Source organism: Calidris pugnax, unplaced genomic scaffold (assembly GCF_001431845.1).
Source record: "Calidris pugnax isolate Ruff unplaced genomic scaffold, ASM143184v1 scaffold273, whole genome shotgun sequence".
Lineage (NCBI taxonomy): Eukaryota > Metazoa > Chordata > Aves > Charadriiformes > Scolopacidae > Calidris > Calidris pugnax.
In genome coordinates, this window is record NW_015094508.1 from 1,248,758 (window position 1) to 1,269,374 (window position 20,617).

The following is a 20,617-nucleotide window of genomic DNA, read 5'->3' on the forward strand; positions in this document are numbered from 1 at the left end:
ATTCAAAAGCAAAGCCTCAATATTCCTATACACATAGTATTCTTTTTACTGTGGTTCTTGTATTGTGCAAGTAGCTCCATTGTAAAACATTTTACACATTACTTTGACATACTTAAATTCCAGTCAGAAATAGTATCGTCATCATCAAGTTCATCGTCATCATCGTCATCATCTTCAATACCATCTTCTTCATGTTGCTGAGCCACTGTCCGAGAACGATGAAAGCGAGGTCTTATGTCCTGTTCACTATCTGGAATAGCTTCATCTTCTTCAACATCCCCCTGTCATCAAAATGTTTTATCAGATAAACTAGTCCAATTACACTGCTCAAGAAAGTTAAGAACGTAGTTCTAGTTCAAGATTTTATACGCAGATAAGATTCAGACCTCACTTGTGCTGCCCAGCTAATTAAAAATGTCGTTGTTTCTGCATTCTGGTGCTGCATTTACCAGAAAAATGACAGAAAGACAGAAGCAAGGGAGGTAAGCTCATGCACAAAGTGTCCTTCTTTTTAAGAAATTACTCTTGATGGGAATGAAATAGAAAGAAGAGGTGATAAATTCTGGTATGCAGACACATTCTAAAAGGTAGTGATAGAAAAAGCTGTATATTAAATTTAGAAGACATTAGAACTCATTCTGAACATTTTTTTTTTTAGGCTGCATTGTTGCAAAGTTCATAGGTAACAGTAGTCCAGTTCTGCCTAAATTGGGTGGGAGGAGTCAGGGGCAAAGCAGGAAAGTTCACAGATTATTTTCCAACAAACATGGCAGCAGTCGCATTTACTGTTTGGAACAGCACACAATTCTGATCTGAATCATTCTGATTTACAGGTCAGAAGCTCTTACAGAGTAAAAGAAATTGATGCTTACCTTCAACAGAATAATATCAATCTCTGAATACTTCATACCATTTACCAGCACAGGTATCAGCCTACAAAGAAATATTGATACATGACAAAATAACACAAAAACCCCCAAGCCAGTTCTCAGTTACTTGGGCCATATTTTTGCTTTTAAACCTCACCCTTTGAATCCGAAATAAAAAACCCAACCCTTAGCCTGGTAACAAAAGCTAATACCTAAACCAAGCTCCATGTCACAAGGTTCATCAATACCTTGTAATCGGAAAAAGTGTTAATTTCAAATTAGAAATTTTAACTAGAGGTAGCCAGATAGCATAACTGAATTTTAAACTTTAAAAAGCAAATATTCTTCCATATGATTAATTTATTCTGAACACCTTTCAGAAATTAAGTCCTAAGTTTTTCAGTTAAAATTCAAACTCCCATAATACGCATGACAAAACTTGGCTCTCAACATAGTACTTATCACTTTATTTACTTGTGGGTGAAAACTCTACCTTATTACTCTTAAAGCTGGGAGCCTAACTACATTAAGCCCTCCTATCCTTTCATGATTACTTCAGCAATACCCAACATTGCAGAGATCTTGAATAACCTGTATTAGGATTTAATTAGTTATTAAACTGGCTATGGCTATGGGGCTCCAACTTACAAATGTACAGCAAAAAAAACACACCAAGGTAAAAAACTACAATTCTTCAGATAAGACCATGTTCTCCACAGAAAAAAAAAAAATAATCCATAAAAATATGTATTACAAGCCAAGTCAAGCGAATAAAGACCATGGACTGATCCAGCACTAGTGACAGGAACAAGTTAAATGAAGTTTAAAGTTGACTGTTTTAAAATAAATAGGGGTTGCAATTCTTAATACTTACTTAGTAAGGTGCCGACATAATACATCTTTACAAATTGGCTGTTCAGCCAAAGTCAGCCAGAACTCACAAGCCTCCAAAGCCACATTTTCATCTTGGTCCTGGGTTCTTTGAAGCATGTACTACACAAAATAAAAATAAATTACCTGTGTAAGTTTTAACTGACTAGAAGAAACTACTGACACTGCAAACTGTTCACAAAACCAGACTATGCTACCATAGCAATTTTGTTTCTTTGAGACAAGGAGGAAAAACAGAGAAAAGACTACTAAAGGCTATCATGAGAATAAGCTAGAATACTTCTTTCTTAATGCTAGATGATTCAGATTCTAAATTTCTTAATTGCTTACGTGAGAACATTATTACCAAGAAACTGCAGAGACCCAAGATCATAAATAGAAGTTTCTTGTAAATAGATTTTTTTTTAGTTTTTTGTATCCCCTTTACATTTTTGAATAAAAAGTTACAACTATACCCTTAATAAGATGGAAATACTTTTTATTTCCCCATACCATAAAAAAAGCTTCCCTTCCAAATCTTGGTTACCTGACAGGATGTAATTAAGTAGAACCCATAGCAGGGAGAAAAAAAAAAACCCTCACATTTTTCTAGCATGAATGGTAATTCAGAGATTCAGTATCAAATCTTTAAGCTTGCTATTGAAATTAAACCCTGGTGCAACCAAAAAAAATTAAATAGCTGCATAAACCAAAAGCCTATGAATGGTAATTCAGAGATTCAGTATCAAATCTTTAAGCTTGCTATTGAAATTAAACCCTGGTGCAACCAAAAAAAATTAAATAGCTGCATAAACCAAAAGCCTAAGTAGATTACTGCTACATCAGTTGCTTATTCAAAAGTGCCATAAAAATTTAGGGAAGGCCCTTGTAACTTCCAAAATAGTAATTTCTGCATTCTTCCATGCTAGCTGTTATTTCTGAAACAGCTGCTTCTTCCATTCATTTTAGAAAACCTTGTGAAAGTCCATGCAGTTACATTTCCTCATACACAGATTTATAGCAAAAGAAATCCCTTGCCAGTTGCTTCAGAATATCATTTTATTCTTGAAACGAAATAGAATGGAGGGACCTTTATAATCCCTATGCATTCCAGGGACACAAGACTTGCTGTGAACGGCACCCCTTCCAACAGAACCGCACTAACTTTTAAGTTTTTCCTAAAGGTTCACTGTTTTGATTAAGACCCTGCAGTAACAGAAATACTGCTCTATCCCGAATTTTCAACAGACTGCAGCTCAGAAAAGTTGAAAAATGTCCCGCTTGTTGCAAGTAAAGCTTCCTTAATGCACTTTAAGTTAAGAGATTTGGCATTTTTATCTCAGAGGGCTTGAAAATCCACTACTTTGTGGTAGGATTCCTTTTGCCTTCCTTTTACCAGGAAGACAAAAATAGAATGACTATAAGATATCTGTTTGAAGATGTTCCTCACACTGTCACTTCCTCTTCAAGTATCTTCTATAAGTATTATACTATATGTTATAGACTGAAAAGGCTACTTACAGTCAGTGGTGTAAGACAGCCATATACATGGCCTGGAAATCAAAGCCTCAAAGGTGCAAAACCTGACTCATTTGAATGCTGAACAATAATCAGTTTTGGGATATTACATTTGTGCCTACCAGGATGTATACAGAACTAGGGAATCAGTAACAGTAGTCCCAAAACAAAAAAAACCAAATGAATATCTAAACTTTCTGTTACAGAATAGAAAAACACAGCTACTGTCTTAGGTAGAGAGGAAGATGAGTAATGATTTTCGCAACAGCAAAAGACCAGATACAGTGAGAAGGATCTTTTTCTGGTTGGTGACGTCATTTCTGCCTACAAAGTCCAGAAGTTCTTTAGTGATCTGGGGAGGCAGAAGAGCCAGAGAAGTTGTCACTTCTTGACAATACCATCTCCAAAGTTTTATCTGCCTCCAAAAAAATATAAATCTTTCAATCAGCCAAACAAAAAAACCCCACCACCAAGTACCAACAAATCTTGCTTGTCCTGTGTTATATGAGAACACATCTGCCAAGGCCGGTGTCAGGGAATTCCAGACAACATTTAGGAAGATTACATAGCAGGCCAGACTGTGAAGGGTCATCTCAGTTTTATTCATCTCTAACGCCTATGTCGAGGAGCAAAAAAACCTTCAATATCTTGTTTGTGTTGTCTGGACATAGTCCTTATGGAATTTGACACTGGGTTATGACCCACTTGTCCACATGAAATCTGCATGAGAAACATTATGATCTTAGCTATATTTCCAGTCTGCCAAGTAGCATACATAAGTGCTACCTAGGAACTGCAGTATTTCCTAGAAATGTGGAAATTACTCATAGCTCAAGCAACTGAGCAGACAAAAAACCAGAGCTGATTGGTCCTCTGGTGGACAAATCTGCACTAACCTGGAATGGTAAACGAACTATCAAATAACATTTAACTCTGCAACTGAATGGGAGGCAACATTGTTAGTAGCTCAAAGAGCATCTCAGCTATGTAAAATAACACTCCTTATCCTTGTTATGGTCAACACATCCCAAAAAAATGACAGCTTCAATGCGTAAACTGAAGCAGTATCAACACTAGCACTCTCCTTATCCTTGTTATGGTCAACACATCCCAAAAAAATGACAGCTTCAATGCGTAAACTGAAGCAGTATCAACACTAGCACTAGATTTTTAACATACTCTTCTCAACTGGGGCCAAAGCAATGCCTGGCTGCTCCACAGTATAGCTGATGCTGGCCAGGATCAATCAACTTAATGAAGAATAAACAATTGCCATATGCATTGCCTGTCAAAACACAATGTCAAGTTGGCAATCAGCTAAGAAGAAAGTTTTACAATCTCAGTCTTGAAGGAAAATGAAGAGTAGGCAAATGCAAGAGTAACATACCTGTTCTGATAAATGCTTTTTATTTGTTATTATTTCTGTGACCGCAAACAGGATGCATTCTGGGAAATGAGACTCACCTCAACTATACTAATCATATGAGGAAGCAGGCGATCCATTCGAACTTCTAGCAACATCACCAGAGCACGGCACACATTTTTGCGTACTTCAGGCTCCTCATCACCAGCCAGTGCAAAAAGATTCTGTTGGAAAGCAGTATCAGTTGAAAAACCTCAGTTCATCTAGTTCAATTTGCATTTAAATTGACATTACTGGGAAACTAAAGTATGCAATTATATTCTTCTGTACTCTCCCATCCCACAACTCAGAATACAATTTTATTTCTTAAAGACATATGGTTTAGCAAATGAGCCTTCAGCCTCTTAATTTGTATTGTACACATAACAAAAACATTGCCTAATATTAGCACTGGCACAAGAACAGTATTTCCTGGATTACCTTTTCTCCTAAACATAAATGAAGTTCTGAAGCCAGAAAAATCTGTCAGTACATAACAGAAGCAAATAAAATACTCTAGCCAACCCAAAATACCACCCTTCTAATCCACATTCAGTAGCAGTATGCAGGGAGACCCAGACGGACTCAGTGACATGATGATCCTTGTACTGAACTTTCCATCACAGGTGAGTGACAGTCTGCTGCCATTACTATTACTCCTTTATGCAACGAGAGTTTCCTCTACTTATGAAAGGGAAGCCTCTCTCAAAATATTATTTTTTGGTTTTGGAGAGTGCTTAGACCAATCAAGCCTACAGAATGAAATTCAAACCATGGGGGACTGAAGCTAAGAATGGGAATCCAGAAATGGGGAGTTTGGGGGTAGAAGTGGTCACAAAACATAATGTAAAACTCTTAATAAAATACATATATCATTTGGCTTAACACCCCAACCAAGAATGCACACGCACCTCAATAAAAGAATCTATGTGCAACATAAGAGCTTGAGTTCTGCTGATGATAAATTGATTGACGCAGGCAACAGCATGAGACCTACAAATGGAACAGTTAAAAATACATATTTTTCTTTAGTTAAAAACATTTTCTAAACTGTACATAGACATCAAAAACGTTAGGAAATTACATTGTCCAAACATCTTCTAAAGGCAAGGAGGAACAAATCTGCATATCGATAGTATCCCCAAGCAAAATTACTATACCACTTTTTAAGTGCCACCTCATACTCTGATATACCTAATAAATATTTTTAAATTAAATATTCAATGAATAGAAAACAGAACAGGATGACTACATCTGGCATACTTGTTCCAAACAGTATACAAGGGTGTTCCTTTTCGAGTATATCATGATTACTGATATTAACAATTCCCTACAGTCAACACTGTGAAATTTTAGCACGCTCTTTTTAGTTCTTAAGTAACTAACTGCCTTTGCAATATTTTTAGTATTTAGTGAGACCAATATATAGCAATAATATAGCTGTAGCTTAGGACAAACACACTCTTGTAGTAGGATACATACTAAAATACTTGTGATAGACACATAGTATAAAGCGAAGCACTGGTTCTTCCATTTCATGTCATGCAAAGCCATATTGACAGGGTATTTTTCATTCTCAGAGACACAAAAGTCAAATTCCCTAAGTAAGGGCACAAGGCAAAACTACCTGTAAAAGCCCTTTAAGATCCATTAAAGTATTTTTACTAATGTAACTCCAAACTTGTATTCTGTTCAGACATTTCCTGGAAGACTGTCTCATAAAATGTTATTCAAAATTTGTCTCTAGAGATTTAAATATAAGGTGTTTTACTGACACTACTACTAGTTTTCATACATCAGCACAATGTACTGAAACCGGGCTGTAGGTCAGCAGGTGGCCCACTTTAAACCCAAAACTGATTTAACAGCCTCAAAGGCACAACCATTGCAGCATAGTTAAAAATCAAAAGATTGTGTAATGTAGTAAGGAAAAAAAGCATGTTTTTCTCAATCTGCCAGCTTCAGAGAAGTATGAAGTTTACCCTTCCATAAGAGCAAATTCAGGCTTTGTTATGTATTTTTCTTAGTGTGCATCTATTTTAGGTGAGTGTCTAAATCTTATTTGAAAACTATAATGAAATATTCGAGGTTATACTCTTCCTCTTAGTCTTCACCACCTAATGCTGTTGGCAATAAAGACTTGCCACCTCCAAGCTGTAGAATCTTTCAATATAATTTTCAAACAGGAGTCAAAAGCCCTATTTCCTAGAATCACAGAATGGCTGAGGTTGGAAGGTTCCTCTGGAGGTTATCTGGTCCAACCCCTCTGCTCAAGCAGCGCCAGCTAGGTAGGTTGCCTGGGACCATGTCCAGATGGCTTTTCAATATTTCCAAGGATGGAGACTCTTTGGGACATTGCCTCTGTAGGCAGCCTGCACCAGTGCTTGGTTCATTCTCACAGTAAAAATGTGTTTCCGGATGTTCAGAGGGAAGCTTCTCTATTTCAGTTTGTGCCCATTGCGTCTGGTTCTATCACTGGGCACTACAGGAAAATGCCTGGCCATGTCTTTTTTGCTCCCTCCCTTCAGGCATTTACCTACATTGATGAGCTCCCCCAGTCCCAGCTCTCTCAGCCATTCATCATGTGAGAGATGCTCCAGTCCCTTCATCATTTTCATGGCCCATTACCAGACTTCTTTCCAGTATATCTATGTCTCTTTTGCACAGGACAGGCCAGAACTAGGCGCAGTACTTCAGGTGTGGCCTCACCTGGAAGACGAGGGGAAGGATCACCTTCCTCAACCAGCTGGCAACACTCCAGCCCAGGAGACTATCAGCCTTCTTTGTGACAAAGGCATGCTGTTGGCTCATTTGAGGAGAAAAGCTACTGCTCTTTGCAATTAATATTAGCAATAACAATTTAATTCTGGAATTTTTCTTCTATCCTGTATTTCTCATACTTTGGAGAGATCAATACAGTTCTACAGTGAAAAGATGATGAATTGATTGAATTTGATTAATGTGAAAGCTTTCTCAGTTTTGGTGTAGTTAAAGCAAAAATAATTTTCTGCAAAAACTCAGAAACTATTACCAGCAAAATAATTTTGACTCTCCCATTGCTGAAGTCATTACAAACTGCATGCAAAATTGTTTTTTCTAATCAGAATATTAAGTTCTAACAACAGCATTGATTTTTTTAAAATAATACACAAAACCAGTTTGATTTTCAAAATCACAGGTTGACTGTGTATTTGGAAGGTGTATAAAGAGATGAGATTGTTGTATTAACTAAGGAGATAAACATGGAAATTACGGATGCGCAGAACCTCTGTGGATCCCTGCAAGATCATTAAAAATGACGTGTTTTAAAGAGATCTACAAAATAGCAACCTTGCTATTTTGCATGTAAATACAGTTTTAACAGGTAACTGCAGCACAGTACCTAAGCCTACCTTATTTTTGGACTGCTGTGCTTGAAGAACTGCAAGAACTTAGGTATCATGATATTGAGTGGTCGGTCCAATACATCACTATCTAAAATTTCAGCAGAATCTTCACATATCTTCTGAAGAGCGCCAAAAGCACCCTGTGTAAAAAAAAAAAATAAGTCTCTCACATTCTGAAGAAAGCAAAATGTCAGGTTTTGTACAGAACAGGTAATTACAGCATGACACAGTAAATGTAGCTAATTAATAAAGTAAATGCAGCTAATTAAATATGGAGTTAAATTGAAACATCATTAAATGCTTTTTATTTAAGCACTTTATACTGGCATCTGTAAACTCTCAAGCTAGGTGAGTCAGTAATGGATAAGCAGTAATTTTAATTTTAGCATTCAATGCTCATCTATTCAATTATATTTTTAAAAACGCTTAAAATCTAGTTTGTCTTCGAAAAATAAATGTCCAGGTGCAGAAGTATCCAATTTAACTACATATATAATTGTATATTCTTTCATGGTTTCTTATGAAGCAAAACAGAACTCTGGATATGTTGCTCAATTTGAGTTTTGTTTTCAAGTGGCTTTTTTCCTTTTTCTTGAGGAAGAAGCTCTAAAAGACACATAACAGCATGGCATCTTGGACATTACGCTGTCTCTAAGGATTACTTTATACAAAGTGTTTCACGCATTTTAATGAAGACAGTATCAAGTAATTTAAATTGTGTGATCCCAGATTTTTATTTTTTTTAAATCAGAAAAGGCTTTTATTTTTCCTCATAGTTTAAAAAAGTTATTTTGGTATTTCTTTGTTTTCCTTCTTACAAACTGAACAAAACAGTTCATTTCACTCTGATACAGCAATGACAGATCGCTTTTCCAGATTAAGTTACAGGAAGAGCGAAACCTACTTTTCAGTAAGTGAAAATTCAGGGTCAACTTGATGATGCTTATGATGCCTGAAAGATTAGGCATCACAGAACAGTAACTTCACAACAGTTCTCAGCTGAGACGCTACAACTACCCATTTGCAGTCTTATTGCACTTGTATGCAAAGAAAACAAATTTTGTTTGAAGAGTAAAAACATGGAGCAGGTAGAAGAAAAAGTATCAAATTTGAGCCACTGTTTTTTGAGGAGAATATATGTGCATGTATACACACACCCCCTATACATAGGGCCTATGAAGAGAAATAAAAATAATCCAATTCATATGATAATCTTCTATTTTCTACAAGTCTCCTTACCTCACAGGTATTGTAATCTTCAGAATCCAACAGGCTGCAAAGCTTTGGTAAGAGTTCAGGCCAATTCTGTAATTCCCCTTTTGAGGCAATGGTTGTTATCAGGATGCCTAAAGGAATCAGAGGAATGAAAGTAAGATCTCACATACCTTAACATGTTTCATACCAATTTTTCTCCTCTCAAATATCTAAGGGTTTAAGAAATTTCTTGTTTTGCTAAGAACTGGCAAGCATAACAAGAGGAAGCACGTTTAATTGTAAATGGTATTTGAACAGCTTTGAAATGCAAAGGTAAGTTGTTCCTTACTGCTACCAGAAAGGCCTCAGTTGTGAGAAATCAAGCACAAAGTACTTCCAGTTAAGGAAATAATCATGCCCAAACACTGCAGGGCAGCTTTGGCTCTAAATTTACTAAACACTGTACAAAATTTGACCTCCAGTAAACATAAGAGTATCCACCTCAAGTCACCTCTTCTTTAATATGCTACAAAAGTATTAATGGGGGAATCTGTCATTCAATAAACTTACAACCCCGTGGCAAGTCATGTGTTCACAACTTTACTGTGTTGACACAAAACATTTAGGACACATTCTAAAACCAAGATACCTAATAAGAGCTTACACACTATGGCAGGTCATCCAGTGATCAGCTGTAGGGGTTGGCTGATTGAGATCCAGCAAACAGATAGGTCAGCCCAAAGAGTCACTAATTCTGTTTCCAGCACATACAGAAATCCCAGAAAAAGCTAATTAGGTGACAGGAACAGGGAAGGATGCTTATAAACTAGGACTGACTTTATATGGTCCATTTTGCCTCCAGACAAAATGAACCAAATAGCATAATCTGTTATGCTACTGACAGTTGCTTCTAATTAATATGAACACAGAAGAACTCGATACTACTACAACTAGTAATCTCCCAAGTGACAAGTGATGAAAAAAGCTTTCCTAAGCTTTTTCATTGAGCTAATCACAATATATCATTTTTCTTTGGAATGAAATGTTAGCATTCTTGTTAAATACACAAGAATACAGGACAACATTACAGAGCAAAGGACATTCTGGACAAGACACACAGTAACTAAAAGATATTTTGCATCATGTTTCCTTTGATGCAATAGACTGGAGAACCCACAAAGGGCAAAAATGAAGGCAGAGGTAATCCACAATTTTACAGCTCCAGAAGTAGTTTGTATCCAGTTCTCTTCATAACTGCAACTGAATAGAAAAGATTCCCAAAAGCCTATGGAGATCTATGGAGCCTTAAAGACTGCATTTCTCCTGATTATTATGGTCCTGCAAAGAATATCAGATGCATTAATAGAAAATACTTATTTTACTGTTGCTGGATCTTAATGATCCACTTTTTTGTTTGTTTGTTTTACTTAAACTGAACTTCACAAAAAGAACAAAATAAATTTATTTTCTTGCCTCCTAGTCCAAGTACTTAAATTGCAAAACTGTCTTCCTAACCTAGAATCTGGCACAGGTTGGTTTGCAGACTGAACATGGGTTCAGAAAAAAACATAAGAATGAAATTCCTGGAACTCTTTTGGACTAACACTTGACAAAAGTTGCGTTATAAGTCTCAAAGGGAAAGGTAGTTTTGGAAAAGATTGGTTGAAGATCTTTCCAAAGTCCTAGAAGAGGTTTCAGAGGATAACAAATGGTCTGGCTATACTTGTAATATGTGTAAGCTTTCACAGCTGAAGGAAAAACTATTTGAAAACTACTTTAAGTGTTCTTTCAAAAGGCTTATCCCAAACAACAACAGGATAACCTGGGAGGAAATACTCCCAGTTGCATAGGCAAGAAGTGACCTGAGGCCACTGCCTCTTGCAGCAAAGATGCATGCAGTTCAGACCACACATGTCACTACGAAATTTCTGTACAGGTTGTGAAGAAGCCATTTAATGATATGCTAGATTTTTTGAAATGATAAAGAGACACTTTGCTGGGGACAAAAAAAAAAAATAATAAAAAATCCGACTATTAAGAACTTGAGGAGACTACAGCTATAGCATTTGAAACTTTGCAAAAGGTTTTAAGAACAATGAGGAAACAGCCACATAAAATTAAGTTTCAGGCACTTATGTTCTTGCTAAAAGGAATCTTCACGGGTTTGTAATGAGCTTCATCTTCTTTCAAATGTGAAACTTTTCCCACCCACCTGCTGCTTTATTTGGCCAGCAGGGAACAGAAGACACAAAAGATTAGCCCTTGTGGCTTTCACTTCAAACAGAAACATGGACATCAGAAGAATAATCAAACTAAAAAAATAATCAATTTAGAAGCTTGCAGCTTTTTGACAGGTTTGGGCTAGACCTGACAGTTGAAAGAGGCCCTTCTTTCCAACAAACATACTAATGTGCAAGATTAGAAATCTGAAAAGGAAAGTCTTTATAGATGGTCTTTGATTTGTAATGAACTTCAAAATGTATTACAGAATCTGTTGATATTTCACTTGTCAAATGTGAAATCTACCAGATACAGCAGCTGGGCTAAATGAGCAGTAAACACAGAAAGAGACCAAACTCGAGGGATTCTGAAATTGTTAAAAACAATTGTCATGACAGCATCTTTTATGTCATTGTTTCAATTACATACAACCCCTGTTTACAGCATCAATTCTATGCTAAAAAAAAATTGAAAATAAAGAAAAAGCAACAATGCTTCAGTACTTTCACACCAATAACAGCTCAAGGGGAAGGTTGGGATTTTTGGAGTCGTGTTTTGCCTCTGTAGCTCATAAAGTTGACTTTTGAACTCCTTAATTCTAAAAAGCTGAACTTCACAACAAAATTTTCCCTCATAGGGCATTCATTAGCTTTCCCTTTCCTTCTGCAGTGAAGCTCTCCAGTCCCACCACTACTCTCAAACACTCAAAACTGTTTCCCCTGCTTGCTTTTAAATAGGAGTTTCAGTAAGGTCCTGCCCAGACTACACTAGGGTGTCCCATCCATCCATTCCCCCATCCCACCCCTGAATTTTTTTACAGTTACAGACACTTTCTAAATAGATGCACTTCTTTCCAAATAAGTTTGTGGGTTCTGAACACATGCAGCCATCTTTTTTGTACTTGAATCCATATTTCAACATTGGCACATGGGGTTTTTAAATCTGTACCACACAACACAGAGAAGTTCCACACTTCTCCTCATTTGGAGTTTAAATAAGGAAAAGCTAAGTAAGGATACAATAACATGTAGCTACCATTTGGTCTCAAGTCACAGTTCTAAAACTTGCTCAATCGTCATGCTCATTCTCCTCAGTGAGGTCACTTCTGAGGATGGGCTTCACCAGCTTGCCTCCATCTTGGCCAAAAGGTATCAACTTTTGTCTGGTTAGCACTAGAAGCTACTTGCTCATCTTCCTCAGAATTCCAGAGATCTTATTTTCAACTGGGCCATTAAGTTGACAGCGATTGAACTGCAGAAAAAGTGTGCATCTCAAAAAGCAGCTCTAATTAGTGTGTCCCAAGTAGATGCTAACAAGGCAGCCTAGGTAGATAGTACTATATTTACACCTAGACAGTACCAGGAGACAGGGGCTACCAGACCAACTTCACTATTATGGCATAAGGCTACAAAGATTCAACATTTATTTTCTTCAAATAGCAGGGTGCTAAGCATACGCCGAATAGCAACTCTTACACAAGCATGCAGTTCATTGGCTGCTACCCATCTTCAGGGTTCAGACATGCTTGAATAATCCCAGCAAGGATCACTTAGAGCTGAACAGGAATTGAGCTACTAATCCACAAACATTGCGTAGTAGGAGAAATCAAAGTATAACTGCTTGAAAACAAACAACTTCCCCTCCCCCTGCAAATAAAAAACACCCCACAAACCGTCACCACCAAACAAACCTAACACAGCAATCCAAATCGAGCTGGAATATATTCTATAGTCAGCTCCATTGTACTCTGCTGACAACTCCTCTGAACTAACAAGCACGCATGACTCTTGTACAACCTGAAATCACTAAAGTACCTGTCACTTGAAGACTGGTTTCTACTGTCATTGAGAAAATGGGACATTAATAAAATTCATAGCAAAGCAGCTTCAAAAGTGACAGGCAGCAGGAAAAAGCTAAGAGATGAGGATAGTCTGTAGTTCATATCCCAGATGTCTGGAGAAGGAATCCTACACATAAAGCAAGGGATTCTGAACGAGCTGTAAATGGTAGGTTATTTTATAAAAGGAGTCAGCTGATACAAGCTGAATTTCTTTCTGAAGTGACACCTACACCCATTTTCTCTACTGTCCTTTAGTAAATATTTTACTTTGTTCTATTTTTTTGAGGGGCCAAGGAAAATTACTACAATCGTTGTAGTAATTGGATGAAATCATATTCTCAAAGAGCAATTAGAAGAGCAACTTCACCTAGAAATAAGTAAAAATAATGCAAATCTGCATATTTTATGGAAGAGGTGCACAAAAAAGAAAATATCTACAAAATCAGAAATCCATGTAACAAAACACTTCTCACTGGAACTAGATGATCTTAAAAATTCCTTCCAACCCAAACCACTCTTATATTCTATAACATTCTGTACACCACACTTTATGTACTGTTTTCTGACAGAAGGTATTTAAAAATAGAAACTCATTATGTGAACGTGTTATGCATGGCATGCTGATTCCCTGAAGGGATGTGTGCATGTGGGGGTATGCGTGTGCATATGGGGGTATGCATGTGCATATGGGGGATGGGGTGCAGGAAATTAGCTAACTAAAGTTTTTCACTGATGCAAGTGGAGTACGGGAACAGTTCTGAAGTCAGACCTTTACCTTGTTTCTGTTTTTAGGGACAGAAATTGGCAGCAAGCTCAATTTTAGTTGATTCAAATAAACTAGTATTCAGTTACATTTCAAGAGATATGAACGGAATTGCTAAATCAGTTCTAAGAGAATAGGAAGCAAAAGTAAATGTGACTTTTGCATATTCACATTGAATAATTATCAGCATTAAAACATAGTGAGATTGTGCCAATTATCAGAAGCAAGCAGTTTTAAGGAGTTAAATAACTTTTTAGATCACTAGTGCAGCTCTCACCCATATCAGTAACATTTTTAGCAGTCAGCAATAAGAGCAAACTTACCTACAGTAGCTCTAATTAAGGGGGAGGAATCACCAATATTGTTCAGACATTCACTTTTAATGAAGTCAGTTACCCCATTGGGAAAGTTGTGAAAATGTGCTTTTACATTATTCTTCAAGATGAGACCACTCAGGGAACGTGTTGGTTCATCTGTAACAGAAAATAATTACAGTCAGCCTTCAAGCAGCTCATAGGAATAAGGCAGATTTCCAGAAAAAATGCAAAATAGGAAAGCTGATATATAGATAGTAATCTTTGTTTCCATATTCCTCCTTCCAACTACACCCATCAATTCATGTAGCAAAGTTTTTCAGTTCACAGTTCACTATTTCTATTTATTCAAAATTAGGATTTCAGTCTTACAATTTCTACATTTTAAGAGAAAGTTTCGTATAGAGGAGTAGGCAAGGAATAGATCTAAAGTCACAGGGTACAGGAGACTCATGAAAGAAATTGGTCAGCTAAAGATATTCAGACATTCTAATTATACTGACTGACACTCCACGAAGTTGATGACAAATCTGCTTTCACTGTAGCAAGATATAGAAATGATGTAGGGACTATGCAGTAAATCCTCCACTCCTTATTCCCAGAGAAATATGGTGTTTAATTTTTCTATAATATGGTATTGTAATCCCTTCACATATCAGCTGTTCTATTGATCTATTACATTAAAAATCAGAGGAAGAAGAAAAAGAAAGTCTTATACGACATTCACAGGTAAGTGTTATATAGTGTGAACCATAAGAAAAGTGTGACCTGAACCGAGTAAGAATTTAAATTTAGGCAACAGTTTGAATTCTCTTAACTGAGCTCTTTTTGCCTGCTAATTTCTCTAAATTACTGAGACAAGAGGAAGAACAAAAAAAGAACAGTCTATTTTTTTCATTTATATTGGAGCAGACTCATGTCACGAGTAATCAAGAGCACAAGTAACCTGGTATTACTTCTGAAAGTGAGATCTGGAGTTCTACATATAAAAGACTAGTTTATAATATAGGAAAATTTAAATTTACAATTTACAGCAACCCTAATCAGCACAAGAAACTAATTTTAATTGGCATTTTAGCCACTTGTTTGAATTGTTTTTGTATGAAGTCCTGAGCTGGGCAAGAAAAAAAGATTTTCCAAGTTCCTTTATGCCAAGAATTAGTTTACATGTGAATCTATTCCAGGCCTTCGAAACTATTACATTCCAACAGAAATAAGGATAACCAGAGTAAGAAATACAACTTCCAAACTGAGAGTATTTCAAACTAAAGGTACTGCATTACACCACCAAGAATCTCAGTACACCTGTGATGTCTGACTAACAGATATTAAAGACACTTTGTGTTGTGATCTGTCTTCATTAGAACAAAAAGAGCATTCTTCAGAAGATGGGGTTCTGTTTGGCGGACAATAAATTAAAATCGATTTTAATCAACTGATTTTGAGTGCTAAAACCAGACTGTCATCATCCTGGTTTTATGTCCATATTTCAATTCTAAAGAAGCATTATTTTTCATGCTCCATAGCTACAAATGGATTAATTTACAAACAAACAAGTCCTTTACATAGAATTCAGTAACTTCATAAACCAGGAAGCCACACAATGCACATGTATTTGAAACGATTCTATAACTTTACCTACACTATATGTTTTAAATATCCACTAGCTTCTAAACAAAAATAAAAGTCATTTCACTTGCAGAGCACTCCATTTCAAGGGCCAACTTCTTTTTGGGGAGAATGGAGGAGGGAAGAAAGGGTTTAGTATTTTAAATATTAAAGACTGGATGAGCTGACAAACTTTTCTCAACCACAGAACTTAGTTGTGAGATATGACAAGTAGTATTATTACTTGGCAAGTCAAACCAAGTAATTTTGTAGTTCCGTTTAAAGTTTTAAGATATCATTAATAAAGATCAGGCGAAGAATGACCTGAAGAAATAAGTTCTCTTGATCATTCTCAGGTTTCTCTGAAATACTCTCAATTCAAAGTAAAATCTCTGCATCAACCCTTATGCCAATATAATATGTTAAACTGATCGCTTTATGTAACTGTAAACCACTGATAGGTATACACATCTTCAAGAAATCCAGTTGTCCATAAATGATTATCAAGATTTAAAGTTGTGCCTGGTGAAGAAGGAAGCCAAAGGAGTCTTCCTTTAATTTCAACAGGATCTAAAGCCCTTGCAAACCACAATATGCTATCACTGTCTGCAACCAGTTAGACACAGAACATAACAGTTACTCATTCTGTATCAGCCAGCAGTGTCTTCTTGGGGTGAAAGAAGTCAGAATGCCAACCAAAGTCAGACTGGAATACAGTACGTTAGCTACTATTAGTATGAACTCCAGCATAAAATACTAAACAGTGTATTAAGCAAAAACGTTAATCCTTTAGAATGCCTGATTACAATTACAAAAGAGACAAGGCAGCAGCAATTTAGCCAAGCAGAGGTACAGATACTATTCAAGTTCCTTGTGTCAGAATAGGCAGATTAGCCAGCTGGTTTAGATAAAAATTAAGGTCACATTAATGTGACACTTCAGCACCATTTTTTTCTTTATGAACTATCCTATGGCATGCAGCAGCATGAAACATCTTAAATCCATTCCTTCAGCCAAGATAACAGAAAAGCTGCTGTTCTTAGTAAGTGATTATCCCACAGACCCACAACAAAGATTCCATGGGATTCATAGTGAAAGTTGCATCTCTGATGAAAGAAAAAGAATCATGAAACAAGAAAGAGATTAAAAACAAAAAGCAAAACCAATTACCACCATACTAAGAGGTGACAAGCAGAAATCACGAAGATGGATGTAGTGCTAAACAAACACCAATCATTTGAGCTAGGGAAGCACTACAGAACCTGATACTCTGGCATTTTTTTTTTTTTAAAAAACAACACCAAAAAAACGAACAACAAACAAACCACACCACAGTCAAAACCCTAGTTTGAGAAAAAAACCCAAAACTTTCTGATATGACTGCACAAATATATTTATGGAATCCAGGGTGTTCAACAACTTAACAGCTACACTGTCAGAAGACTGTAATATAGGTCTGGATGGAGTTCTTGCTGTAACACCAAGATTACAGGCAGATGGCCTAAAAGCTGAGTAAGACGCTCTTTAGTCTTCTATATTCTGTGATAAATTCTGTCAGCCATATGCTTCAGCCATCACAAAAGATCACAGTCTTGCCTCCTTTCATCTCAGTCAACCTGGAAGTATAGAGAGTTGACAAGAACATATAGTACAAGAAAAAGAAGGAAAGCAAACCAGACCTTTGGCATTTGATATCATCTTTGGTGCCAAATCAGTTCATCAGTGGAAAACTCCCCTCTCACATTGCCTCACTTTGTAATAAAACCATATCACATAGTCATCCTTTGTTTATCAGTAATTTTCCAATTCTGTTGCAAGACTCTAATACTAGTTCCAGACTTCAATAGTATACAGATAGAGCAAATGGACACCTACTCATATTACAAATATTAGTTATTTTAGGGCTACTGCAGTCCTTTTAAGAACTACAGTGTGTCCTCAAACAGCCATATTTCCTTTAACAAGACTTCGTATGACATAGGGTGCACATGTGAAAGCAACAAAGTTTTTGTAGCTCACCTGCAAGCCCAGGTGACCATTTGTCTCACTATGCCTTTTCATCCTCTCTTCCTTAGAACATAACTATCTAGATTGCTAAAAGAACTGAGCATCTGGAATGAGGGTAGGGTTCATCAATTCACAGACCAATGCAATGATTACAAGCATGGCTGTATTTTGCCCTATTACTCTTCTGATATTGGCAACTTTAAATGTTAGGCTGAGACTTTTTCTAAAGCAAAACTGCTCTGTCAATTTCAGTAATAAAGCTATTAAGCCTTTTTCAGAAGCCATGTGTGTTTTAACTAGTAATATGGATTTAATAAGTACAAATACAAAATGTGATAAGAATAATTACTGGTGTCACTATTGAACACAAAGATTTCTGATCCATTACTGAGAGACTGGCTGTCTCTTAGAAGAGCTGAAATCAAAAAATAAGGATCCCACCAGAGCAGTGTCATACAGAAAGTGGAAGACAAACAATTTCTTCTGTCCAAATGTATAAGAATACTGTACAGAGACACCTTCACGAGCTTCCTAGCAGAAAGAGATCCTACTGGAATTGGGATTTTTTTTTGATGTTGGACTTTTAAGTAACCTTAAGTATAAGACTTTTGGCTTAAACTGGTATGGTTTATTATCATGTCAGAGGCAGGACTGACAGTGCTTAAAACAGTCAGTGTACCTGAATACATAAATGACCTTGAAATGCAGTAGCTAGTCAGAAATCAATCAGTGCTCAATTGACTCATGTGAGTCATGGAAAATAATTTGACACAACTGCCTAAGTTTAGGAACGTCTGTAAGACCAAAACAAAGCTAGAAATGTTCTACTGATGCTGAGTGGTGCATATTTATTGAATACTAAGTAGCAACAGCTATGCTTCTGAAGATCATGTTGTAAATAAAACTGAGCTGTGGACAATACGGGAAGATTGTTGAACTGTGGACCAACAATTAACTTGTTGGTTTCTGCATTCTAACTAACAATGACCACAGGTCAATCAGAATAGCAAAATCTGTACATCCCTACAGGCTTGCAAAAACACAAAAAGTTTAAAGAACTAATCCTCTGGTTTCATTCTTACTTTCAGCTTCTCCATCATATCTCCACAAACTGGTTGTTTCAGCTCTTTTCCTCTCTAATGCCATTTTACATAGCACTCCAATTCCTGCAGTTAAATCCTACAGTGCTAGAATTCTATCAAGAGCAGAAGAACCCTTAATAAGAAATGGAGATTCAGTGTGATGAGAGTATGATTCACTACAATACTCCAAACTATGTAACAAAGGCAGTGTATTGTTGCAGTTTGAAAACATCTAAAAAAATAATGCTACCTCTCTTTGGTGTTTATTTGTTGGGGGAGGGGGACAGATGACAAGTACCTTTGCACTAAGTGCATAGGAAAAGAAAATAATGAGCTTCTCAATGGAAGGTACTTAGCATTTGGCAGCAAGTGAGTTAGGATTTAGGGTAATTAACCTATCTGAAGAAATGACGTGGTCAAATGTATAAACGTTTTGTCACTCTCTGAATATATGAAAAGTGAATGTCATATTTAAAAACGTGACAATCTGTCATATGATTAGTTGTTGTAAAACAAGGATTAATTGGTTCAGTACAATGAGACAGTGTTATTAAATTGAGTAATTCAGAATACTGCTCAAACCGCTAATTGAGTGCTGGGAAGCACAAAATACAGCACACTCACCAACAGTGGTGTTGTATAGGGTGCTGTGCATTGGAAGTTTTGACTGCTATTCCTTCTGTTTATATCATATAGGTATAGGTATAGAAAGTTGTGTGGTGGCGTGCATGTACAGGTCTTGTTTTAAAGCCAGACTACTTTGTTTCTCTGATACCCTTTCCTTGCCAGTATACCCTTCCCCTATAATGCCCCATTAATTCAAGACAAAACCTTCTCATTTTTATTTACTAAGCCTGTACTTCACTTTTTTTTTTTTTTCATTCTGGCTGACTTTTCTAGACACTATAATCAAATTTTCAATTAGCAATATTAGTTTGCACTCTGGTAAATAGCAAAATAGCATTTTGACACTAGTGGAGGTGTTCTTCCTAAGCAGCTATGCATTTAATACTAAAATAGAGACCACAGATAATACTCTTAATTCAATAAGCCTTTACACAATTTCACCTTCTACTACCAGTATTTTAGAAACAATTTTTTTCTAGTATTTGAGTATGCAAGAGTTCTTCCTTGGAACAAAGTGACTGATCCTCTGCTAGTCAGAGTACCAACGAAAATAAGACTATCTAAGAAACTCTGAAGTGTGACTATGCTGCTCTTCCTCGTCATTTGAAATGGATCTTCAGTCTCTAATTTCTATCTACGACTTCATCAGCCTCCTTTCTTTGGATAGAATTACCTCAGATCAGTAGTATATCTACTGATTTGGAGAATATCCACCACTTGAAGTCATGTAAATGCTTTTTCCTTGGGAATACCAAAATAAAAATTTGTACTGGTGAGACTACTAACTTGAACAGCCAGTGTGTGCCGCTTCAGATGAAGCAGACAACCTCACTAGGAAGGAATGGTGTTGCCTGGTCCGGTGCTGCAGAGCTAAGCTGTTGTAAGCTGCCTACACTGAACTAAATGCAGACTGCAGT

General features: G+C 36.6%; 1 protein-coding gene across 2 annotated transcripts in view; it reads right to left on the minus strand.

Annotated features, from left to right (window-relative positions):
- TNPO1 (transportin 1) overlaps positions 1-20,617 on the minus strand; it is a 43,044-nt gene that overhangs the window by 10,831 nt on the left and 11,596 nt on the right. For both annotated transcript variants that reach the window (XM_014964865.1, XM_014964866.1), the window contains exons 4-11: positions 14,386-14,535; positions 9,285-9,391; positions 8,052-8,185; positions 5,571-5,652; positions 4,722-4,844; positions 1,744-1,862; positions 873-933; positions 113-281 (exon numbers count right to left, since the gene is read on the minus strand). In XM_014964865.1, coding sequence (XP_014820351.1) covers positions 113-281; positions 873-933; positions 1,744-1,862; positions 4,722-4,844; positions 5,571-5,652; positions 8,052-8,185; positions 9,285-9,391; positions 14,386-14,535 — 945 coding nt within the window. The remainder of the gene's footprint in view (positions 1-112; positions 282-872; positions 934-1,743; positions 1,863-4,721; positions 4,845-5,570; positions 5,653-8,051; positions 8,186-9,284; positions 9,392-14,385; positions 14,536-20,617) is intronic.